We start from the raw sequence: 24,198 nt of genomic DNA, 5'->3' as shown, positions 1-24,198 counted from the left end.
CAGCTAATTTTTGCATTTTTAGTAGAGATGGGGTTTCACCATGTTGGCCAGGGTGGTCTCAAACTCCTGACCTCAGGTAATCCACCCACCTTGGCCTCTCAAAGTGTTAGGATTACAGGCGTGAGCCACCGCTCCAGGCCAGAGCAACACTTTTCTAAATGCAGTTTCATGCATTTGTCCTATTGTTATTTTTAGAAGTTTAACTGCTGTTTCTAAGGTAACATAGTATTGTTGTCATTGTTCCTAGACCTTCCAACCTTGTGTGTTTTTCTCTGGTCACACTTCTTCCTTCTCCAGTAGAGATAACTACTGCTTTGATATTTGTGGTAATCGTTTTCTTGCTTTTCTTTTGCTTTCTGTATTTTGAAGCTCTGTTATTAGGTGCATGCGTATTTAGGATTATTATGTCTTCTTGATAAATTGACCCCTATTTCATGTAATGTTTCTCTTTATCTCTGGTGGTAGTACTTATTTTGAATTATTTTCTTAACTTTAATTTGTGGTTTATCTTTTTACACTATGATTCTTTTGATCATAAGAATTCCTTGTAGTTTTACAACTGAGATATACATCCCTTGATAATATAGTTTAGTTATGTCTGTTTTGAATTTTATTTATGTATATCATTTTGAACTTGAGTAAGAGAAACTCAACATTGTAAGAGTCAACCATACCGTCACATGTAACACTATTTCTTTTCATTGTGCTATTCCATTTTATATTCATACAATTTATTTACATTACAATTTATTCGTCTATTCTGTGGCTGATGGACATTTGGTTTGTTTGCAGCTTGGGACTATTACAAATATCCTGTTATGTACATTTTTGTACACAAGTCCTAAATGTGCATGTGCAAGAGAATTGGCATTGTTTGTTGTTAATGTTCATGTACATGTTCAACTTCACTAAACATCCATGTGTTTTCCAAAGCGATAGTACCCAGCAGCAATGTCTAAAAGTTCCTATTGAACCATAATCTTGCCATTATGTCATATATTTTCTGTCTTCTTGTTTCTCTGCTCCACATTCTGGAAAAAATAAAGAATGAGGTAGTATAGATTTCTTCCAAATGCATTTCCAGTTATCCCAAAATATCATTCATTCCCTCCCCACTGATTTCAAATGGCACCTTTACCACACTATATATATAAATATATATATATATATATTCATACCTATATTCTTATATATACAAGACCACTTTCAGACTTTATCCATCTTCTGAACTAGTACTGACATTAATATTTTTTATATATCTGGCAGGGTGATTTCTCATTCAATATTATTATTCTTTATTGTGAGGTTCAAAATTGGATATCATATGTGAAACTGCTTTGTATCTGTAAATCGCCACACAAATAAATATAAATAATTTTTTCAATAGTTTTGGTTTGAACTTTTATTTCCTCTGTGGTTTATTTGTCATTTTGTTGGAAAGAAATCCAGTTTTTAAAAATTTTTATAAATATTATAAACTCTTTGAGGACAAGTATTGCTACTTACTCAGAGTCAAACACAGTGCCTAGACCACAGTCCTGAATAAATATTTGTTGAAAATTAATAACTGTCTTAACATATCAATGAGTAAATATGTAATCAATTACTGTGTTCTTAGACAATAACTGTAATGGTACAAAAATGATAACAGATGCTATCCCTTCTGAAACATGACATTTTAGAGAAGAAATTTATAATAAATAATAAAGTTTGGGGAGAATGTAGGTAATATGTTTTTGTTTTTGTTTTTGTTTTTGTTTTTAGAGGGAGTCTCGCTCTGTTGCCAAGCTGGAGTGCAGTGGTGCGATCTCAGCTCACTGCAACCTCCACCTCCCAGGTTCTTGTGATTCTCCTGCCTCAGCCTCTCGAGTAGCTGGGATTACAGGTGCCTGCCACCACACCCAACTAATTTTTGTATGTTTAGTAGAGACGGGGTTTCTCCATGTTGGCTAGGCTGGTCTCAAACTCCTGACCTCAGGTGATCCGCCCACCTCGACCTCCCAAAGTGTTGGGATTACAGGCGTGAGCCACTGCGCCTGACTGAAACCTAAACTTTTTTTTTTTTTTTTTTTGGAGACGGAGTCTCGCTCTGTCCCCCCAACTGGAGTGCAGTGGCACAATCTCGCCTCACTGCAACTTCTGCCTCCTGGGTTCAAGCGATTCTCCTGCCTCGGCCTCCTGAGTAGCTGGGACTACAGGCACACGCCGCCACGCCCAGCTAATTTTTTTGTATTTTAGTAGAGACGGGGTTTCACCATGTTGACCAGGCCGGTCTTGAACTCCTGAGCTCAGGCAATCCGCTGGCCTGGGACAGGCAGTCCGCCCATCTCGGCCTGCCAAAGTGCTAGGATTACAGGCGTGAGCCACCAAGCCTGGCCGAGCCTAACCTTCTTAAGATGGCATAGAGAACTCTTCAAACCCAGGGCTACAGCGTATGGCCATGGAGATTGTTTAGTGCCTATCTCCAGAAGGCCTCCTTCTCATAGATCGTGATATGAATGAAGCTTTCAGGATTTACTTAATGTTGGGGTTAGTTCAGTAATTTTTTTCTATTATTATTAGTAGTAATACTACTGTTATAATAGTATGAGATTAGGAAAGGGAGGGAGAGAAGTACTATGAACTGGTACTTCTGGAGAGGTAGGTAGCGACTTGAGCTACAAGAGCCTTGCTTGCAAAGCTAAAGAGTTTAGTAGGTAATGGGAAGCAATCTGAAGATTTTAACTGAGTGGCATGATTGGATTTTAGTTCTAGAAAAACAACTTAGGTGACAAGATGGAAAATAGACTTAGGGACTAAGAAAATGGCAATGGGATATAAATCAGAACTTAAAGTCAAGAAACTTCTCAGGATTGGACAGTGTGCTAGGTGCTTTATGTGCATTATGCCATTTTAGAGATAAGGAAAGAGAAGTTAGAGAAATAACTTACCTAAAGTCATACATGTTATGGCCATGCCAGGGCTTGAGCTCTTGTGTGTCTGACTAAAGCCCATGCTTTATAACACTGTGCTAGAGTCATACTGAACTTTTCATTATGGATAAAAATGCTTCACACATTATTAGTATTCTGCTCCTTGCACATACCATATTCTTTGCTTAAATTCCTCTTGCTCCCTTCTTTGCCACCAAACAGCTCATAGTTCAAAACTTAGTTTCACAGTTATCACTCCATTTTCTGTGACTCTATCATATTTTAAACATATATTTGCTGGAGTTCTCAAAACACTGAGGTCTACATTATTGTTTCTTTTTATGGGTGGGTAGGGAGAGTTGTAGTTTACTATTAGCTTTTACACATTTGGTACGTCCATTTTTTATTCATTTTGCATTATATAGATCTTTTCTGTTTTTTTGTTTTGTTTTGTTTTGTTTTTTGTTTGAGACAGGGTCTCTTTCCAGCCCAGGCTGGAGAGCAGTGGCACAATCTCAGTTCACTGCAGTGTCTGCTTCCTGGATTCAAGCTATTCTCCTGCCTCAGCCTCCCAAGTAGCTGGGATTACAAGTGCATGCCACCACACCTAGCTAATTTTTGTATTTTTAGTAGAGACAGGGTTTTACCATGTTGGCCAGGCTGATCTTGAACTCCTGACCTCAAGTGATCTACCTACCTCGGCCTCCCAAAGTCCTGGAATTACAGACGTGAGCTGCCACACCTAGCCTCTGTTTGTTGTTCTTAAGTGACAGTTTCAATGCCAGGTGGGTAATAAATTGTAGCAGCCAAACAAAAACCAATATGGGCTCCAGGTCGCACAATATTGTGGCAAGTCTTTTTTGTTTGTTTGTTTTGTTTTTGTTTTTGTTTGAGACAGGATCTTGCTCTGATGCCCAGGTTGGAGAGCAGCGGTGTGATCATGGCTCACTGTAGCCTCAACCTTCCAGGATCAAGACATCCTCCCACCCCAGTCTCCCAAGTAGCTGGGAACACAGGCATGCACCACCATGCCTGGCTAATTTATTTTTGTAGAGTTTTTTAAATTTTTGTAGAGATGTTGCTCAGGCTGATCTTGAACTACTGGGCTCGAGATACCCTCCTGCCCAGCCTCCCACAGTGCTGGGTTTACAGGCATGAGCCACCATGCCCAGCAACAACCCTTGTAAAATGACTTTCAAATATTAATTTGGCTCACTTATTCTTTTCTGAATTAAAAAAATTGATTTCTCCAAGGGGAAAAAACTGCATTAATACTGCCAGGTTCATGGATCTTTTGTTTATATAGACCATGTAGAACATTAGTGTTAATATTTCAAAGATGGATTGTGTAGTTTTTCTATATTGAGAAATGCTGTTAAAATGAAGGGAGATTTTATCAATGAAAATGTATGTGAAATAAAAATGACATTTTATGTTCTGTATTTATACCAGCATTTTCCAGAGAAGGTTCCTCAGAGCACTGTTTCAAAAACTGCTTTGGCAAATTGTTTGTAAAGACAATTAAGGCCAAACACGGTGGCTCATGCCTGTAATTTCAGCACTTCGGGAGGCCAAGGTGGGCATATCACCTGAGGTCAGGAGTTCAAGACGAGCCTTGCCAACGTGGTGAAACCCTGTCTATACTAAAAATACAAAAATTCACTGGGCGTGGTGGCACATGCCTGTAATACCAGCTACTTGGGAGCCTGAGACAGGAGAATCATTCGGACCTGGGAGGCGGAGGCTGCAGTGAACCGAGATTGCACCACTGCACTCCAGCCTGGGCGACAGAGCAAGTCTCTATCTCAAAAAAAAAAAAAAAAAAAAAAAAAAAAGACAATTAAATTTCAGGAAACCCCCCATCTTACCTACCAGCTCTTGCAGACTTAGTTGTACACAGAGACAGACAAACCCTTCAATCGGAGTGAATGTGTGTGTAGGGGATTGTGTTGCTGTTTGATATTGCTTAATTCAACATTTCCCAAGCTGAATTAACCAAATAATTTCCTTTTCACATAAACTAATATTTCATAAAATTCACTTTGGAAACTGTTGACTTGTATCTATATAGGAAAGTACATGGGGATTCTGAAATCTAGGATAAGATTATAATGTATACATATAAAAACAAAAGTTTATTTTAGTATTTTCTTAACATTCTGAACTTTATTTGCCATGGATGACTATCAACATCAGCTGGGGGAAAAGCCACTGCAGAAAAAAGCCAGATTGCAAAAAATCAAATTAGAAATTCTGAGTTGCCAAGATCATTGGAAGATTCAAATAATGATTGCTTTGGCACCAAAAAAAGGTAATTAGTATAGATGCTGATTCCACATGCCATAATCTAAACAATAAGAAAGAGTAAGCTATTCAGAGTACTGTTATAAAGACTTTTACTTAAAGATATGAGTGAAATTAGTGATATTTTAATTAAAATTATCTTGATTCAGATCTTTACTGTTTTTTTGTCAACATTCCTCTCCAAGATAATGAGGGATGATTCATAGCCTAAATTTATTTCTATTGTAATACTTTTATCATTGGGACAACTTGATGACAGAAAAATTTCTTTGTTTCCCTTCATTAGAACTAATTATCCTGCCTCTCCTAAGTTCTTGGTTATATGTAAACTAATCAATATGCTTGATTTTCACACTGGTATCATTTCATTCAAAATTGTAGTAGTTAGACTAGAGTTTTACACAGTCTTTTGAAATTAAGATAAGGGTTTTTATAAACAGTTATTCACAAAAGAACAATAAACAAATATGTTTGTAAAATTTCAAGTAATTTTATCTTGCTGTAGATATTGAACTAGACTTTAGTTATAATATAGTGAAATATGATTTTATTACTTATAATAAATTGTAGCTTTACATGGATTACTAATGAGTCTGAAAGGACATATGATAATGGTCTCAGGCTGACTTTGAAAATTTTCAATATTTGTGTTTATAGAGCATCAAATAAAATACATAAAATATGAAAAGCTAATATTCATGGGATCATGTTTTAATGACTTTCAAACCTGTCATTTCCTTTAAGTCAGTGTCTTTGGGACAATGAAGATGATACAGCTATCAGTAGAAGACAGGACAATCAGGTACTATTTTAAATTTTTTGTTTAAATATGGTATTGCAACATTATAATATTTTTACTAAGCTTAAACTGAATCTGCAGATTAAAATGTCTAAGTTTTCCAGGAACATACTTCTAATATTATCAATAGTAGTTCAATTTTTCTGTTTTTATAAATAAGGTAACAATATGCCCAAATGAGAAGGGGGAAAAGTTATCCACTAACACCTTTTTGGATTATCTTCTCAAATTTTATTACTAGTTTTAAAGGTACATCAAACTGCACTTAACTAGCAACTTTCATTGCTAATTTGTAATTTAATATATTAATACCTGTACTTGATTAACTTGTCTCTTTAGAACAGAATTATATAGTGTGTTAAGAAGCAGTATAGTAGTAAATTGTTTATGTTATAGTTACTAGCTGTGTGATCTTGGGTATGTTACCTAATTTGAATTGCGCTGGGTTAAATGAGTTAATGAACACTATTCACATCACCAGTTTATTCTCAAGAAATGATGGAAAGACTAGGAGAATTTTGCAGATATTTGCAGGATGAATTTAGGACAGTCTTAAGAATAACAATACTAATTTTAATAATAGCTATCAATGAGTATCAACTACCAGGCACTATTCTAAGTATTTTACACATACTGACTCATTTAATCCCCATAAAAGAAACTCCATGAGATAGGTTATAGTTATCATTTCCATTTTGCAGATGAGGAAACTGAGGCACAGAAAGGTTCCATGGCTTTCCCAGGTCATACATATAGTTAGTAAGTACTAGAGCTGGGCTTAGATCCTAAATAGTGTTGACTGGCTTCAGAGTTCATAGTCTTAACCATTTTAATAACTACCTACCTAAATAATACTACTAATAACATAGCAACAAACAATTAGATAGCATTTATTGAGCCAATCACTGTTCTAAATGCTTTATGTATGTTAATTCATTTAATTCAACAACTATTTGTGGAGGTACTGTTATCCTTATTTTCAGATGAGAAAATTAAAACACAGAAAGTTACATTAATGTTTCCATGGTTATGTCTTTCATACTCATTGGACAAAATTCCAACCATAGTTAATAAACCACAAACTTCAAATGAGTCTTTAATTCTGCCAACAAATATACTACATTTTCTTGGTCCATTACTATTCTTCTAGACACCTCTGTCATACTTTCTCCTCAAACAATCAAGACCTCCTTTCTCTTGCACTCTCAGTGATAATTTTTGTTAAATAGAGGTAATTTGAAGAGAACCACTAATCTCAAAATTTTCTATGCAGAATTAGGTTGGGGTTGTGGTTCAGTTGAGATCCTCAGATACCCACTTACTACACCATTTGTTAAGACTTTATTTTTCCTATTGCATTATTCAAAACTCAGTTGACTCTATAAGATCTAGGACAACTTCTAGCCTCCCTTTCTGCTCAATGATTTTTTTTTATCCTTATGCCAATACCACATTATCTTCATTACTGAGGCTTTATAGTAGTTATTGTTATAAGATAGCGTAAGATTTCCAAGTTAATTTTTTTCAAGATCATTTTGGTGATTCTAGATTCTTTGTGTTTTCGTATAAATTTTAGAATCAGCTTGTCAATTTCTTACCACAAGACTACTGGAATTTTGAGTGAAATCACTGTGAATCTGTCAATCAATTTGGGAGGAAAACTTATATCCTAACTATACTGAATCGTCTAATCTATGAACACAGTATATTTCTCTATTTATGTCACTGGTTTCTTTCAGCAGTGTCTGTGGTTTTAGTGTATTGCTCTTAGATCTTTTAATATTACATTTATTTTTAGGTATTTGGTATTTTTGAAGCTTCTATAGAATGGTATTTTACAATTTTTATTTTCTAATTGTTGCTAATTTATAGAAATGTAATTGATTTTTATACATTGAACTTGTCTATTGAGATTTTGCTAAATTCAATTAATTCTATCAGGTTTTTTTTGTAGATTCTTCAGAACTTTCTACATACATATTCATGTCATCTGTGAATAACAACAGTTTTACTCTTTCTTTCTATTTTTGTCATGAATTAAGTGTTTTTTCCTCCAGCTTTCTGAGTGTGAGAAGCTGTAATGGCAATAACAATGATGGCTTCTTGCTTTCAGCATAGTTCTGGTGATGGCCTCAGCAATGGTAACTTCACTAATGGAAACATCATTTTAGGAGACTAGACCTAGAACCTGCTCCTCCAGTGTTTCTGATACACTTGATTTCCTTTATTACATTTCTTCCTGATTAAACCTACACTGAACTGATTCAGTATTTGGTACAGAAAGTGTGATATGGGCCAAAAACTTTTACAAATGAGAATCTCAGACTGATTATTGCAAAAGAACTGCAATATTTTGTTAATTTGTGCTAGCAGAAACTTAGAAAAATATTATTGGGAATAGATTCAGAGCAGGAATGAAAGAATATAACTTTAAATTGGCTCAAGTTTAATAATATGGATACACTTATCAGAGATTCTGGATTTAATGTGCTAGCTCCAGCAACTGTGAGTGGTAAAAAACATTTTGCTAAATTGAGTGAGGCTGACAGAAACCTGGACAATATGGTGGTTCATACTGAGTAAATTTAGAATGCCAGGAATTTCTTGTTAAAAAGTAGAGCAAGAAATCTAAAGACTTTGGGAGATAAAAATGTTAAGAGAAGATTTATATCCACTTACTTCTTTAACCAGACATTGGGGAAATATATTGGAAAGGCAACCCCAGAATTCTTTTAAAAAACCTTATAGTGGCTGTTTTGTGTCACATGGAATGAAGACAGGACTATACTTGATTTCTTTTGTTTTTGTTTTTGTTTTTGGAGACGGAGTCTCACTCTGTTGCCCAGGCTGGAGTGCAGTGATGCCATCTCAGCTCACTGTAACCTCCGCCACCCAGGTTCAAGAGATTCTCCTGCCTCAGCCTCCCGAGTAGCTGGGATTATAGGCACCTTCTACCGCACCCAGCTAATTTTTGTAGTTTTAGTAGAGACAGGGTTTCACCATCTTGGCCAGGCTGGTCTTGGACCCCTGACCTCATGATCCACCTGCATCAGCCTCCCAAAGTGCTGAAATTACAGGCATGACCCACCACGCCTGGCCTACTTGATTTCTTTAGAGATGACAGTATCCCTGATAGAAGGCAATTTACAGCATTTTACTATATAAGAGAAAACAGTACCAGAGTGATCGTAAGGATGTATGATTAAGAAATCCTTGACAATAGTTAATTGCCAAGGTGTCCCTAAGACTAATCATGATGTTCCTGAGACTGAAGTGGATAAGCGTACCAGTAAGCTATTGGTCTGTATAACCAAAAATTATTTTTAGTCTTCATAAATAGACATCTGCCTTGAATAACCACATGAATATTCACATCCCCTTATTAAATTACTAGACTTTAGCCAGTTTACATACCCAGAACTTATTGAGTGAAGGGGAGGCCAGGTATCCTTGAGGAAAAACCCTGTCACTCAGCCACAAGTATGGACTAAATTTCCTTACCTTCCTAAATTTCCTTTACCTTCCTTAAGGAGATGAGAGGTTGTTTACCCAGATGACTACAATGGGGGAAGGGAGGTACCCTTACTTTTCAGGATTCATGGCAATGGCTTTGATGTGATTCTGATCCTTAGGGACCTGAATAACTCTGTGTTCCACCAACAGGGTGGAGGTTTAGAGGGGTCAGATAGTAAGTGAAGTTTTGGCTAAATCAGTATTCTGGTGTGCTGAATGACTTTGCAAATTCTCCCTGTAGTCATTTCCTTAATTCATGAATGCATACTTTGAAGGACTTACTCAGCAAATGTCAGAATCCTCATAATGCCTCCCTGATGCTTGCAGCATGGGCAATAAGGAATGTTATAGTAGAGAGGGCCAAGTGAAATATGATGGAATGGTCTATTCCTTACCAAAATAGTAAACCAAAGCATTACCAACCTCCTGGAGGAACTGTGAGTTTTGTGCCATGATCAAAACTTGAAAATGACAGAAAAGGTGATTCCTATGATAGCCACATTAAACTCACCTAGTTGGTCTGTGCAGAAGATTAATGGGCCTTAGTGTCAGGTGTAACAATTGTAGCTGCTACTCTTTACATCATCTCTTTATTAGAACAAATTATTACAGACTGATGCTCCTATTATGCCATTCTTAATCTGGAAAATGCATTTTTCTTCATCCCAATTAGCAGAGAAAACCAAAAGTAACAAATAGGAATAGCAGTAGACCTTCAGTGTTTTGCCTAAGGGCTGTGTCAATTCTGGCTCCTTGTAATAATCTAGTTTATAGGCAACTTGACCATACCATGATCCCCTTGGACCTGATTAACAGGAAATGCCAAATAATCTAGATACCTTAGGTAAGACATATGTTTCTTAGGGGGTAGGAGATAAGCTGCAAGAAAATTCAGGAGTCAATCAATTCAGAGAAATTTCTGGGCGCTCCATGGTCTGCGACATATTGAGGTATCCCCTTGCCCCAGCTACCATTGAGAATGAGAAAAAGCACTTTATGGACCTTTTTTGGAATTTGTAGAGAGATTTACTGCATTTGGATGTGCCGCTCTATTTTTTTTTTTAAACCAAGAGAATCAGAAGCCTGCCAACTTTTGAGTGGAACTTAAACAAGAGAAGGCTTGTAAGGTGATCCCAGAGGGATTGCAAGCAATGCTGCCACTTGTGGGGTTTTTGGTTTTGGTTTTGTTTTGATACAGGGTCTCATTCTGTCGCCCAGGCTGGAATGCAGTGGAGCACTCACAGCTCACTGCAGCCTTGACCTCCCAGACTCAATCCATCCTCCCACTTCAGCCTCCTGAGTAGCTGAGACTACAGGCACATGCCACCACACCCAGCTAATTTTTGTATTTTTTGTAGAGTTGGGGTTTCTCCTTATTGCCCAGGCTGGTCTCCAACTCCTGGACTCAAGCAATCAGCCCTCCTCAGCCTCCCAAAGTGTTGGGATTACAGGCATGAGCCACTGCACCCAGCCCACTAGTGTTTTAATGTCTGTCCAGATTATCCAATGATGCTTGATATATAGTAGATTGGAATACTGAATGGAGTCTGTACAAGCCCTTGCAAGAGAATCACAGCTCTAAGCCCTTGGATTTGGGAGCAAAGGCATACCATCTTCAGCAAATAATTGTTGTTATATTGTTGCTGGATACTTTTATTGTTTCCAAATTTTACCTATTATAAAGAGCACACACAAACAAGAGAGGAATATATACTTATGTGTAGAATTGCTGGAAAATGCCTATCTATAACTTAAATAATGCCAAAATATATTCCAAAATGATTATACAAATTTACACTGCCACTAGGAATCCAAGACATTTCCTGTTACTCTACATCCTCAATAATACATACTGTCTTCACATTTTAAAATGTTTTGCACTCTGGTGGATGGTTAATGCTATTTAACTGTGGTTTGAATGTTTTAATTTCCCTGGTTACCCTTACATTTTATGGATCCCATTTTGATAACCATTTTGTGGGGGGGATTACCTGTTTTAAGTATTTCTATTGGGTTGTCTGCCATTTATTTCTGGTTAGTAGGAGTTTTTAATATGCTCTGGAAGATAGTCCTTTGATATTTATGTATGTTGCAAATATCTCCCTCTACTTTGTGGCTTGTCTATGATTTACCTTGCTGAATACATTAAGTATTCCATATTCTTAATTTTTTCCATATTCTCTCTGTCTTGGACTGAGAATGGTATGTTAGAATCTCCTTTTATTACTGTGTTACTATTTATGCTTATACCTCCTGTGGTTTCTGCTTTACGTGTTTCTATATGTTATTTGGCACAAAGTTGTTCTTATGTGAATATTATTACTTTTGCATTATGAAGCATCTTTCTTCAGCTCATTTAATGCCTTTGTGGCCTGAATTCTTCCTTACTGCATATCAAAATACTCTGCTTTCTTTTTGTTTGCATTTATTTGATATTCTCCATTCTCGACTCCCCTCGTTTTTATCTGCCTTTCTGAGTCACTTTGTTTTAGATAAATCTCTTATGTACAGCCTAGAGTTGGGTTTTGATTTGTAAGCTAGTCTGAAAGTCTTTTTTATTTAGTTAGATGACCTATGTCCATTTATATAATTAATATGACATGTTTAGTCTCAGATTTGTCATTTTATTTTATATTTACCATGTGTCTTCTACTATTTATTTGGGGGTTTTTTTTGTCCTCGTATTTAGAAAGATTTGTATTTTTGTTTTAATATTTACCTTTATAGTAATACACTTATGCTAGTATTTTTGGCCCCTCTTTTTTCCTTTTTTAAAAATTGATACTTCTGCTTTTGATTTGGTATTTCTAAAATTATGCTCTGACTCCTCCTTATTATATTCGAGGCAATCAGAAAACTTGTTCTACTTTCACCTTTTTCCCTCCCTTTTCTTCTCATTTATTTTCAGTTTGTGTTATTTCTACTTTGTCAAGCAATATAACATTTTTGTACTGTTCACTTAGTCCTATCCCCTCACTTTTGTTTTAGTCTCAGAACTATAATTAAATATGTTCAACACTTAACTGCCAATTATTTTGCAGAAGATTTTTCAGTGATTTCTTGGTTGGATGAAACTCAACCTATACTAGGAAAAGACCCTGAGCACAATATTCCCTTAGTTCTTGCACATTTAAAACTTTCTCTAAAGCAAGGATGGGCAAACATGATGGTCTGCATCATGCTTAGTAAGGCCTGTGAGCTAGGAATGTGTTTTATGTTTTTAAAGAGTTGAAAAAAAGAGGAATATATGACAGAAACCATATGTGGCCCACACATATTTATTTACTCTCTGGCCGTTTACAAAAAAAGTGTGCTAATGCCTGCTCTAGAGCCTTCATACTTTACTACTTGAAGGATAGCTTGAATGGCTGTAAAATCCTTGGCTTATTTCCCTTGAGTTTCTTGTAAATATTGCACTACTGATGTCTTGCTTTATATGTTACTATTTAGAAGTGTGCCAACTTGATTTTCTTTTCTTTGTAAACAGACTTGAGTATTTTTGCCTGGAAGGTCAGAGAATTCCTTTAATGTGTAATAGTTTTAGCAGGCTATATCTCAGTTAAGAATTGTAGGTCAGATTTTTCTAGGTACACAGTGGGCCCTTTCAATATGAAAATCAGAAATCAGACATTGTTTTATTTCAAGGATGTTTTCTAAAATTGTAATTTAAATAGATCTGTTTCATTGTTTTGTTTTGTTTTGTTTTTCTTTCAGGGGTAACAATTAGTCTTATCTTAGATCTTGTTTACCTTTATATCTGCCACTTTCATTCTGATCCATTTTACTCTTTTCATTATGTTTCACTTTCTTGGCTCCTTTTATTTCTATTCTGTGTTTTTCTTACTATATATTTGGTCATATATGTTCCATCGTGGACACCTGCTAATTTATTCATTTCTGAGATAATTTCTTTTTCTTTATTTCTTGAGTTTGGTCAATTTTCATTTCACACCTTCCTATTGTTTTCCATTTTTATTACAAATTTTAAAATTTCTGTTTTATAGTGTTCATTAATATCTGCAAATGCTTAATTATTTTTAATCTATGTTGGGAGCATTGTTAAGTTTTTCTCTGCTTCATGGTTGTGTTTGTTTTGATTTACTGCTCAGTTTTGAGGTTTTCTTCATAAGTAACTGCGTGAGTGCTAGATTATTTTACAGATGTTCATGTTTATTTGCATTGGATTTTTCCATTATCAGTAATAACAGGTGTTCTTACAGAGGAACAGGGAGTGAGTGGTGTTTTGGTGGCTTACTGTGTTTCTTAAATCAGGAGCACCCTCTTCTGTTACTGTAGTGAAATTCAGTTATTATTATTTTTTTAATTTTAATTTTAATTTTTTTGAGATGGAGTCTCACTCTCTTGCCCAGTTTAGAGTGCAATGGCACGATCTCAGCTCCCTGCAACCTCCGCCTCCCAGGTTCAAGTGACTCTTCTACCTCAGCCTCCCAAGTAGCTGGGATTACAGGTACCCACCACCATGCCTGGCTCATTTTTGTATTTTGTAGAGATAGGGTTTCACCATGTTGGCCAGGCTGGTCTCGAACTCCTGACCTCAGGTGATCTGCCTGCCTTGGCCTCCCTAGAAATGCAGCTATTTATGTTTCTTTTTTTTTTTATGTAAATGGGGCCTTTTGGGGAAATGGGTGTATTTTCTTTGGATTCTTTTCCACTAGCTTAGTTCCGTGGAGCTCTTGTCTTGGCTTTGTCTTGGCTATTTTCTTATTTTTTTCTTACCAAACTGGCTCCCAAGGACATATCTCCCTTCCAAAGCATTTTCTTCTCTCCCAGACGCTATGTCTTCCCATGATTACTGCCTCTGACTCCCTGTGTTTTTCAAATCCTTTCTTTTGAATTCCTCATAGAATCTACCAGGTTTTTTTTGTTTTTTGTTTTTTGTTTTTTGCTCTATTTTTCCACTTCAGGTAGAGCCCTCTCTTTCCAGACTAATTCGTGATTGGTATTTCCTATTATTTATGTACAGTGCTGACACATAGTCCACATCTGACTCTCTGCTCAGATGTGGGCTCCTGACTACACTCTGATCTAGTAGTCTTTATTTCCTCACTTATAGGTAAAGGATTCTGTGCCCAAGTTATGTTGTAGGCATAAATTTGGGTGGTTTTACTTGGCTTCTTTTTATGGTAGTTTGGAAGATTTGTGGAGCAATTCTAATATAGGTGGCTGCCATTATCCTGTGGGATCTCAACTCTATAACATAACAAAATAAATAAGCTAGAAAAATAATGCAGTACTCTGCCCTTTATCTACCATTCCAAGACCCCCCGTGGATGCCTGAAAACACAGATAGAACTCAACTCTATATATACTGTATATACTGTATTTTTCCTATACATATATACCTATGACAAAGTTTAATTTATAAAGTAGGCCCAGTAAACAGTAACAAAAACAATAACTAATAATAAAATAGAACAATTATAACAATATACTATTATAAAAGTTACGTGACTGTGGTCTCTCTCTCTCTAAAAATATCTTATTGTACTGTACTGTGGGTAACTGAAAGCACAGAAAGTGAAACTACAGATAACGGGGACTAATTGTAAGACAAACAAAATAGAAGTGAGAGCTTGATGAAGATAAAAGTGAAAACTAATGAGGTACAGAAGCATAATTGAAAACAATTCAAGATCAATAAAGTGATAGTGGGACAAACATCAACATGGTAAGGCTTGAGGTAATTTATCAGAAAAGGGTAGATATTAGACTGTTCTCGCACTGCTATAAAAAAAAAAAAAACCTGAGACTGGGTAGTTTATAAAGAAAAGAGGTCTAATTGGCTCATGGTTCTGCAGGCTATACAGGAAGCATGGTATCATCTGTTTCTGGGGAGGCCTCAGGGAGCTTTCAGTCATGGTGGAAGGCAAAGGCGGAGCAAGGCTGGAGCAGGAGGAAGGGGTGGGGGAGGTGCCACACACTTTGTAAATGATCAGATCTCACGAGAACAAGATCTCACGAGAACAAATTCACTATCAGGAGAACAGTATCAATGGGGAAATCTGCCCCCACGATACAATTACCTACCACCAGGCCCCACTTCCAACAGTTGGGGATTATAATTCGACAGGATATTTGGATGGGTACACAGATCCAAATCATATCAGGTAGAAACACAAAAATTAGGAAAGATGGAGGCAATAGAAACACAAACACAGAGGAGATAAGATATATTAGAATAAAATGTAAAATTATCTGCTAAAATCTGACATGTGACAGAACTACCAATTTTCTAAGCAAATATAATCAAAATTGACTCAAGATGAAAACAGTATCAGTAGCCATCTTAGAAAATATTTAAAGTTATCATAACAGGTAACTGAGACCAGAAATCATGTTTAGAAAGAAAAATAACAGTTTTTTTTAAAATTTTAAGTTTGAAGTACTTGTATATAATGTCCAAGTAATAGAATACAGAGACTGGAACATGGAGAGAATCTGTAACTATAAATACAAAATGGAGTTCATCACCACTATGTAAAAAGAATGCATTATCAAATACCAATGGGCAAGTGAAAAAAGAATGTGACAGTCTAGCCGATCTTACTCATTTCATGTTTGCTTACAGATAGGTGAAAAAGAGTACATCACCCTACCAGATCACCCTTCACTTCATTGTCAACCTGTTCTTTCTTCAAGAATAATTGATATCTCTTTATTACCAACTGAAAGTAAGTATAGTGCAATCGTAAGTACAGATGATTCTGTGAGGTAAAGTAAATAATGTTAATGGGGAATTATTGTTTAATGGGTATAGAGTTTCAGTTTGAGAAGATAAGTTCTGGAGATGGGGTGGTGGTGGTGATGGTTTCACAACAATGTGAATGTACTTAATGCAGCTGAACTGTACATTTAAAAATAGTTTAAATGGTAAATTTTGTTATGTAATATGTTCTACTACAATAAAAAAGTTAAATTATAGGAATTTTATTTTTATTTTATTTTTTTTAGACAGAGTTTGACTGTGTTGCCCAGGCTAGAGTGCAGTGGCGCAATCTTGGCTTACTGCAACTTTCACCTCCGGGTTCAAGCATTCTCCTGCCTTTGCCTCTGCGGTCACTGGGACTACAGGTGCCCACCACCACACCTGGCTAGGCTAATTTTTGTATTTTTAGTAGAGACGGGGTTTCACTATGTTGGCCAGGGTGGTCTCAAACTCCTGGCCTCAAGTGATCCACCGGCCTTGGCCTCCCAAAATGCTGGGATTATAGGCGTGAGCCACAGCACCTGGCCCAGGAATTTTATATTTATTACTACATATGTTTAGTCACTAACATTATTTCATTTTAAAATATATATTCTAGCCGAGCATGGTGGCTCATGCCTATAATCCCAGCACTTTGGGAGGCTGAGGTGGGTGGATCACAAGGTCAGGAGTTCGAGACCAGCCTGGCCAACATGGTGAAACCCCATCTCTACTAAAAATACAAAAAAAATTAGGTGTGGTGGCAGGTGCCTGTAGTCCCAGCTACTCAGAAGGCTGAGGCAGGAGAATCGCTTGAACCCAGGAGGTGGAAGTTGGAGTGAGCCGATATCATACCACTACACTCCAGCCTGGGCAACAAAGTGAGACTCCATGTCAAAAAAATATATATATATATATTCTAAAATATACATTTTCTATGTACAATTTAAGTACAATAATTTTGAATCCCGGATACATTTACCAAAAGAGTTAAACCAAAGCATATCAGCATAACTGCTTGAGCTTTACCTAGTTTCTACACATATATGAAATGCAGAAAAAAACACACTATTTTATAAATCCCCTTATATATCACTCTCGGAAACTAAAATGACTCCTTTGCATTTTCCACATGGTAAATGCTATACTGTAGCAAGAAAAACAGTTTGGGATAAAATTTATTCTTGCTGCTTTAGACATTTTTAAGTTTTACACTCCATATTTTAGGATATGAGCCATCTTTCAGCTTTGAGACATTGACGAATATGAGTTATAATCTCTTTAGGAGAGAAGATTATCAAACAAATGAAACAAGTAAAGGAAGAAAGAAGGTATCTGGAAAGAAATAGAGAAGAACTAGTAAAAACAGTTGAAAAGCTATTTGAACAAAGCAAATTAAAACGATATCATGGTAAAGTTTATTACATACCTTTTATCACTATAAAGAAAACTTAAGTTTTACAGAATTAATCATTTTAGAATAAATAAATTTATAATTAATATTTACTGTTTTACTATTTTAGTTTAAGTGATACATGATTAAGTTCAATATAGAAAACATGAAATTATTATTCAACTCTATACAATAAATGCTTTACATAGGGTTTTTAAATTAAAACAAATATTTTCATAACTGAAACTCATTTACTTGTTTATTAATTCTTCTATTCATTTATCAAACCCCTGTTGAATCTGGCCACTATTCTAGGGGCTTAGGAAACACTATTAAGACAGACACAATCTTGTCCCTGCCCACATAGATCTTACAGTCCAGTGGGGAAATGATAAGCAAGTTAAGCATTAATGATACATCCTTGCCAGCGTAGTGGCTCATGCCTGTAATCCCAGAACTTTAGGAGGCCCAGGCAGGCAGATCATTTGAGGTCAGAAGTTCGAGACCAGCCTGGCCAGCATGGCAAAACTCCATCTCTACCAAATATACAAAAATTAGCCTAGCCGGGTGTGGTGGTGGGCACCTGTAGTTCCAGTGATTGCAGAGGCTAAAGCAGGAGAATGCTTGAACACGGAGGCGGAAGTTGCAGTGAGCTGAGATTGTGCCACTGCACTCCAGCCTGGGTGACAGAGCAAGACTCTGCCCCCAAAAATGTATATATATTTTGTTATGTGATATGTTCTACTACAATAAAAAAGTTAAATTATAGGAATTTTATTTTATTTTATCTGACTCTGTTGTCCAGGCTAGAGTGCAGTGGCATGATCTCAGCCACTATGATAAAGGAATTACACAGTTCTATGGATAGGAATATAAAGGAAGAACACCTAAATTAGATGGAAGAGATCAAGAGAGTCTTCCAGGAAAAGTGTTGGATATGCTAGGATCTGAAGTATGCTTCTTGGCTCTAGGTCTTTGGGCATGCTTTTCCCTCTGCCATCTACTTCTCCTCTTACCTTGAGGTACCCTCTTCCCAGTTTACCTGTCTATTTCCTATTAGTCATTCAAGAGCACCTTATATATTACTTACTGTAGAAGACTACTTTGAGTCCCTTGGACTCTTCTGTACTTATTTTTTTGATATGTGTATGTGTCTGCCTTGCTTTTAAAAGTCAGTGAATGAGGGAAGTTAAGTAAGTTTTCTTGCAGTACAATTAGAAACAGTGTTGTTAGGACTGGTGGACTGATGAGGCAGGATGAAGACAGTACATGATGGTGGCTTAAGAGTTGCTAAATGATTTGAGAGGCCTCCGTTTTGGGTTGTGTTTGAGGATTGTAAGGATAAAAGGTATCTATGGAATTAAGTGGTTTTAGGATTCTCAATTTACAGCAAAATTGTTTCAACACTAGAACTGACTGAAGGTTATAGACAGTGTCAGGAGATATTTCTCAAGATTCTGCCTTACAATGTGTTATCCTGAAAGTGGTAGCAATGAGTCAGCCTTGTTGTAGTGTTAAACAAGCAATTTTATCAGACAGATTTGAACAGTGGACTGAAAATCACAGGACCAGGATTGTAACACCAAATCTGTCTTTTAGACAAGTTATTTCCCCTCTTTGTGCCTCACCTTTTCTGTTTATGAAATGGGAATGGTCCATCACTTCCTATTTCAACAGAAATATTTCAAGATAAAAGGTATGTATTGGCCATAAAATATTTATTGAGCCTACTACATGGCAGGCAGTGTTTTAAATGCTGGGGATACAGCAGTGAACAAGACAGACATGGCTGTGACCATAAGGAGCTTGCTTCCCTATGGGAAGAGACAGACAATAAACAAGTAAGACAATATTAGCTTTGATCAGAGCTGAGAATTCAATTAAAAAGAGCATAGTAAAGAGTGATGAGGCAGGGAAGAGATGCTTTAGGTAGAATTTTCAGAGAAAGTATCTCTGAGAAGATTAAGATTTGATTAACAGGGAGGCAGTCACAAAGGGAACACTAAATATCAAGGTCAAGAAATAACAATGACCTTGTGGTATATTAAGGGCCTGAAATAAGACCAGTGCTGCTGATACACTATGTAAGGAGAAATGTAGAGGGGGATGAAATCAGAAAGGTCAGCAAGGAATAGATGGGCCAAATCAAAGATTTTGGATTTTATTGTAAGCAAGGTAGGAAGCCACTAGAGGATTTTGAGCTAGGGATTTATATGATTTTTAAAAACATTTTAGAAAGCTCAGAATGACTGCTGTATAGAATACCCTGTACAGGGGCAAGAATGAAAGCAGACCAGTTAGAAAGAGCATGCAGATTTCTTGGTAAAAGATGATATTGACTAAGGATATAGCATTGAAGAAGGTGGAATGTGCTAGATGCTAGAAGTATTTTGGCAGTAATACTGGTAGAAGTTGCTAAGGGATTGGATAATAGAGCATGAGATAAATAGCCAAAATCTTGAGCTAAAGTTCCATATAGCTATATAATTTTAATTAAATCACCTTATAAAGTAGAATTTTTAAATTTGAAATTTTTGTTTCTATGATAATCTAAAAGAAAGAAACTAAACAGATTCTGGTATACTGGCATATACTTTGTGTTCCTATTAAGTTTGTATTTAGAATCTCATTGATGTCAATGCAATTTGTTAAACTGATAGTGTTTAATTTCTAATGATTAATTTTGGATTAGTTTTCCATAATCATGGGAAAAAGTAACATATACATATTACTTTTATAGTTATATATGTTATATGTATATATGTTATACTGTTTTATATATATATCTGTTGTATATTACTATATATAACAAGTATATATATTGCTTTTATAATATATATTACTATTAAATGTATTACTTTTAGATATATTACTTTTATAGTAATGTATATTACTATTATATATATATATTTTACCATATTTCTACACAAGTTCTCTTATTATCCAAAAAACATTTCTTCCTCAGGTCTAATGACTTCAGTATATAAAGAAAGGAGAAGAGGAGAGAAAGAGAAAAATGGTTTAAATTGACATTAGCTCTAGGGTCCTTTCCAGGATGAAAAGTTGAATCCTTTAATATTCAAATGAAAGCCTTTGCTTTTTTTTTTTTTTATATATATATAGCCTATGACGGTTGGAAGAAAAAATACTTGGAAACAAAGAAAGTCACAGCATCAGTGGAGGAGGTTTTAACAAAACTTCGAGAAGATTTGGAACTCTACTATAAACAATTGCTCATGCAACTTGAAGCCAGGGAGATCAAGATGAGACCAAAGAATCTGGCAAACATCACAGACTCCAAGGTATTACTAAATGTGTCCCCCTTCAATTAGAGAAGTTCTGTTCAAAACACATGCTTTATAAGTGCTAGTAATATCACAAGATGCATTGGGCTGACTTTGACTTAAACTTGCTTAAAACAATAAAAAAAAAACTCATGACCTTATGTAATGGGAGGAGGATTACTGAGGAGATACAGTCAGCAGCTTAATGTTGCCTTTAAGGGGGCCTGATATTTCCTACCTATTATTTTCAGTGTTAATTTCATTGTAAGACTGCTTTTTCCAATGGTAGCAATAGAGTGGTCAATGGCAAGTAGGGCTTTATATCCCCAAACAAGGGAGAAACCTCTCTCTGAATCATGGAATATATAAATCTTTCCCTTTATCCTAGGTAAGGGATCAACTAGGCCTACCCCTGGATGAGAAATAGTTGCCAAGGAATGCTATATGCTGACTGACTTAGACTAATTAGGATTTACCTCTGTATCTGAGACAAGGTTCATTTCCTGACACCATGGGAAAGAGGCGAATACCTGATGAATTAGGGCAGGGGACAAACAGCATCTGCTATAATCCTGTTATTTGGTAGTGGCGGCGGGAGGACTTATAACACACAGGAATTTAAAGAAATTATGAAATTTTGTTCAGTTCTTTTTTTTGAGACAGCCTTGAATCAGAGACATGAAGTTTATTTTATTATTCCACCATGTAATTAAACAACAGACAAAAAAATTCAAGAGGGCATTTAACAATTTGATTTGGGTTAGATCAATCCCACTTATCCAAAAGTGATTTTAAAATATGTTAACTATGATTAAAAGTAAGGATTTAACTTTAGACAAGATGAAATATTAAAAGTTTATTATTTTAAATGAATTTAATATAAAATCCAAATAGGCTCAAGTAATGGTTTGTCCATAGTAGTTGGTACTTTTTTTTAGCATAGCTTATACTTTATCTTACTGTTTTATCAGTTCAATACAAGAATTTTTTCACAAAGCCAGTTTAAAACTCTTAAATAACTTCTTTAGAGAGGACCACTATAACTCATAAACTTTTCTGGACAAAAACCAAAAAGTCTTCTTATTTTAAATAGGTTTTCTTGTATTAAATGAGTTCTTGCATATAAAATATAGTATCATATTATTAAGTATTTTAAAATAATTCTAATCTGATTCAGCTGATAAAGCATTATGCCAATTTCTAAAGTCTTGCTAATATCTAAGATATTCCTTTCATAGTATTCCTTTCATAGTAATAGTTGTTGGTTTTTATGGTGCTAATTTAATGGTTACTTTAGAGAAAGTGTTCCCTAAAATTCGATAAATCAACAAAAACAAATAGTAATTTCTCCAAAGCAATTTAGTTTACTTTATGGAATAGGTTATTTTCATGATCTACTCTTTTGATATTTATCATTTCATAGTTTATGTTCCCAAGGCAGTTAAAAATAAAAATGTTTATGTGTTATACTAAATAAATGTCTATCTATGCACACAGAATTATCTGATAATCCAGATCACTGAGGTGCAGCATGCAATTGACCAACTTAAGAGAAAACTGGATACTGACAAAACGAAACTCACAGTAGAAGTTAAGGTAATTTACATTTTTCCTACTCAAATTATTATAATATTTATCTTGAAATAAAATATTTTGGTGTTTTAACTTTGGGTGTCAATAATATAAGGGTAGCAAGGATTGATTGTCTTAAAATCGTTATCTTAACAATAAAGAGCATGGGTGAAAAACAATACAAGAAGTAAAACTAAATCCTGTGAAAAGATGCATGATATAATAAGGCCCAAGTAAAATTTAATAGAATTTTACTAGGAAGAATTAAAGGAAAAAGAACCTGTGAGTCAATATATTCTCAAAAAAATTTTAAGTAGTTTTCCTGTATTAGAATTATTAAGTCTGATAAACCACTGAGCTCTTCTCTGAACTGACATTTAATTTTTTCATGGGTAATCATTTAATTTTTTCTGGTTATTTTCATATGTATTATATTATTTAAATATGAATAATGTGACTTCTACTAGATGTTAAGTTTCCTTCCGGGCAGAAACTATGCCTTAGTTAACTTTGTTTCTCCCATGGGACCTTTTGTATAACAGATGCTTAGTAGAGGCTTCTGGGCATGCTTTATTTGGTGAGAATTGTGTACAACTAATTACATCATATAAATTATCTGTGAAGTACTGATGTATTAAAAAGCTTTTTTGTTGAACAGAAAACAGAAGAAGATTATACATTTTCACACAAGTACCCATAGCAAGGCAGGAAAATAAGAACGATAATTATATGCATGCTCTCATTTCTCTATCAGAAACAGCTTTATGACACAGGATAATGACTCTATTCTAGAATTAGCTCTTTTTAAAAAATTTTTAAAGAGAAAAAAGAAAATCAGTACTGTCCTGGGTTTCCAATAAAAATAAAAATAAATAAGATTTAAAAATAAAAAAATAGAATTAGCACTGTCCAATAGCACTTATGTGATGATAGAAATATTCTATGCCTGCACTGTCAGATTGGTAGCCACTAGCCACCTACTGATATTGAGCACTTGAAATGTAGTTTGTGTGACTGAGGAACTGAATTTTAAATTTTATTTACATTTAGTAGTTACATATGGCAACTGGCTTCTACTATACTGGACAGTGCAGTTCTAGATTCTTTTTACAAGCAGCATTCTCGAGGCTAAATAAGCCCTAGTTTGGCACTGAGAAGCTTAAAACTTAAAATAGAAAAGGAAAAGAGCAGAGAATAATTTTTAACAAAATACCAGTTAAATTTGCATTCAAAAAAGTAATTTGTTCAATGAAGGAAAACTGTGTCTATTCCATATATGGAGATAAAGCTAATATGTAAACTTGTACACAAGAATAATTCGGTAGGTAGGAAGGAGTAATAAAATGCCCCCAGAGGCTTGGATTATGACTCCCCTCATGCCATTTTCTTCTGGAAAGCATGTGCATTACTTATAATCTTTGTATATTTTAACATTACAGATGTCACTCATGGTTTGAACCCAAACTAGAATTGTTCATACAAAAACAGTAAAGACAAGTGGAATAAGAGAAAAAAAAAGAGAACAAAGTTTTCAGCTTATAGGCTGGGGGGAAAAATCCTATATTTAACCATAATGCCTGATTGACACATAGACAGTATATAAGAAGTTTTATTGATTTCTGAATGAGCTCCCTAAAACAGCCCTACCTATAAGATTCAGAACTAAGGGACAAAAAAAAACCTAGCCTGAGTCTCTTGCAACCATATTTATTCAA

General features: G+C 35.3%; 1 protein-coding gene across 1 annotated transcript in view; it reads left to right on the top strand.

The window, feature by feature from the left end:
- The window catches only part of SPATA1 (spermatogenesis associated 1), a 47,043-nt gene that overhangs the window by 21,957 nt on the left and 888 nt on the right, over positions 1-24,198 (top strand). The window contains exons 7-12 of the mRNA XM_011982137.1: positions 5,109-5,223; positions 5,961-6,018; positions 16,118-16,220; positions 17,520-17,645; positions 20,751-20,929; positions 22,409-22,507. Coding sequence (XP_011837527.1) covers positions 5,109-5,223; positions 5,961-6,018; positions 16,118-16,220; positions 17,520-17,645; positions 20,751-20,929; positions 22,409-22,507 — 680 coding nt within the window. The remainder of the gene's footprint in view (positions 1-5,108; positions 5,224-5,960; positions 6,019-16,117; positions 16,221-17,519; positions 17,646-20,750; positions 20,930-22,408; positions 22,508-24,198) is intronic.

Source organism: Mandrillus leucophaeus, unplaced genomic scaffold (assembly GCF_000951045.1).
Source record: "Mandrillus leucophaeus isolate KB7577 unplaced genomic scaffold, Mleu.le_1.0 Scaffold235, whole genome shotgun sequence".
NCBI lineage: Eukaryota > Metazoa > Chordata > Mammalia > Primates > Cercopithecidae > Mandrillus > Mandrillus leucophaeus.
This window is presented reverse-complemented; position numbering and strand designations above follow the sequence as displayed.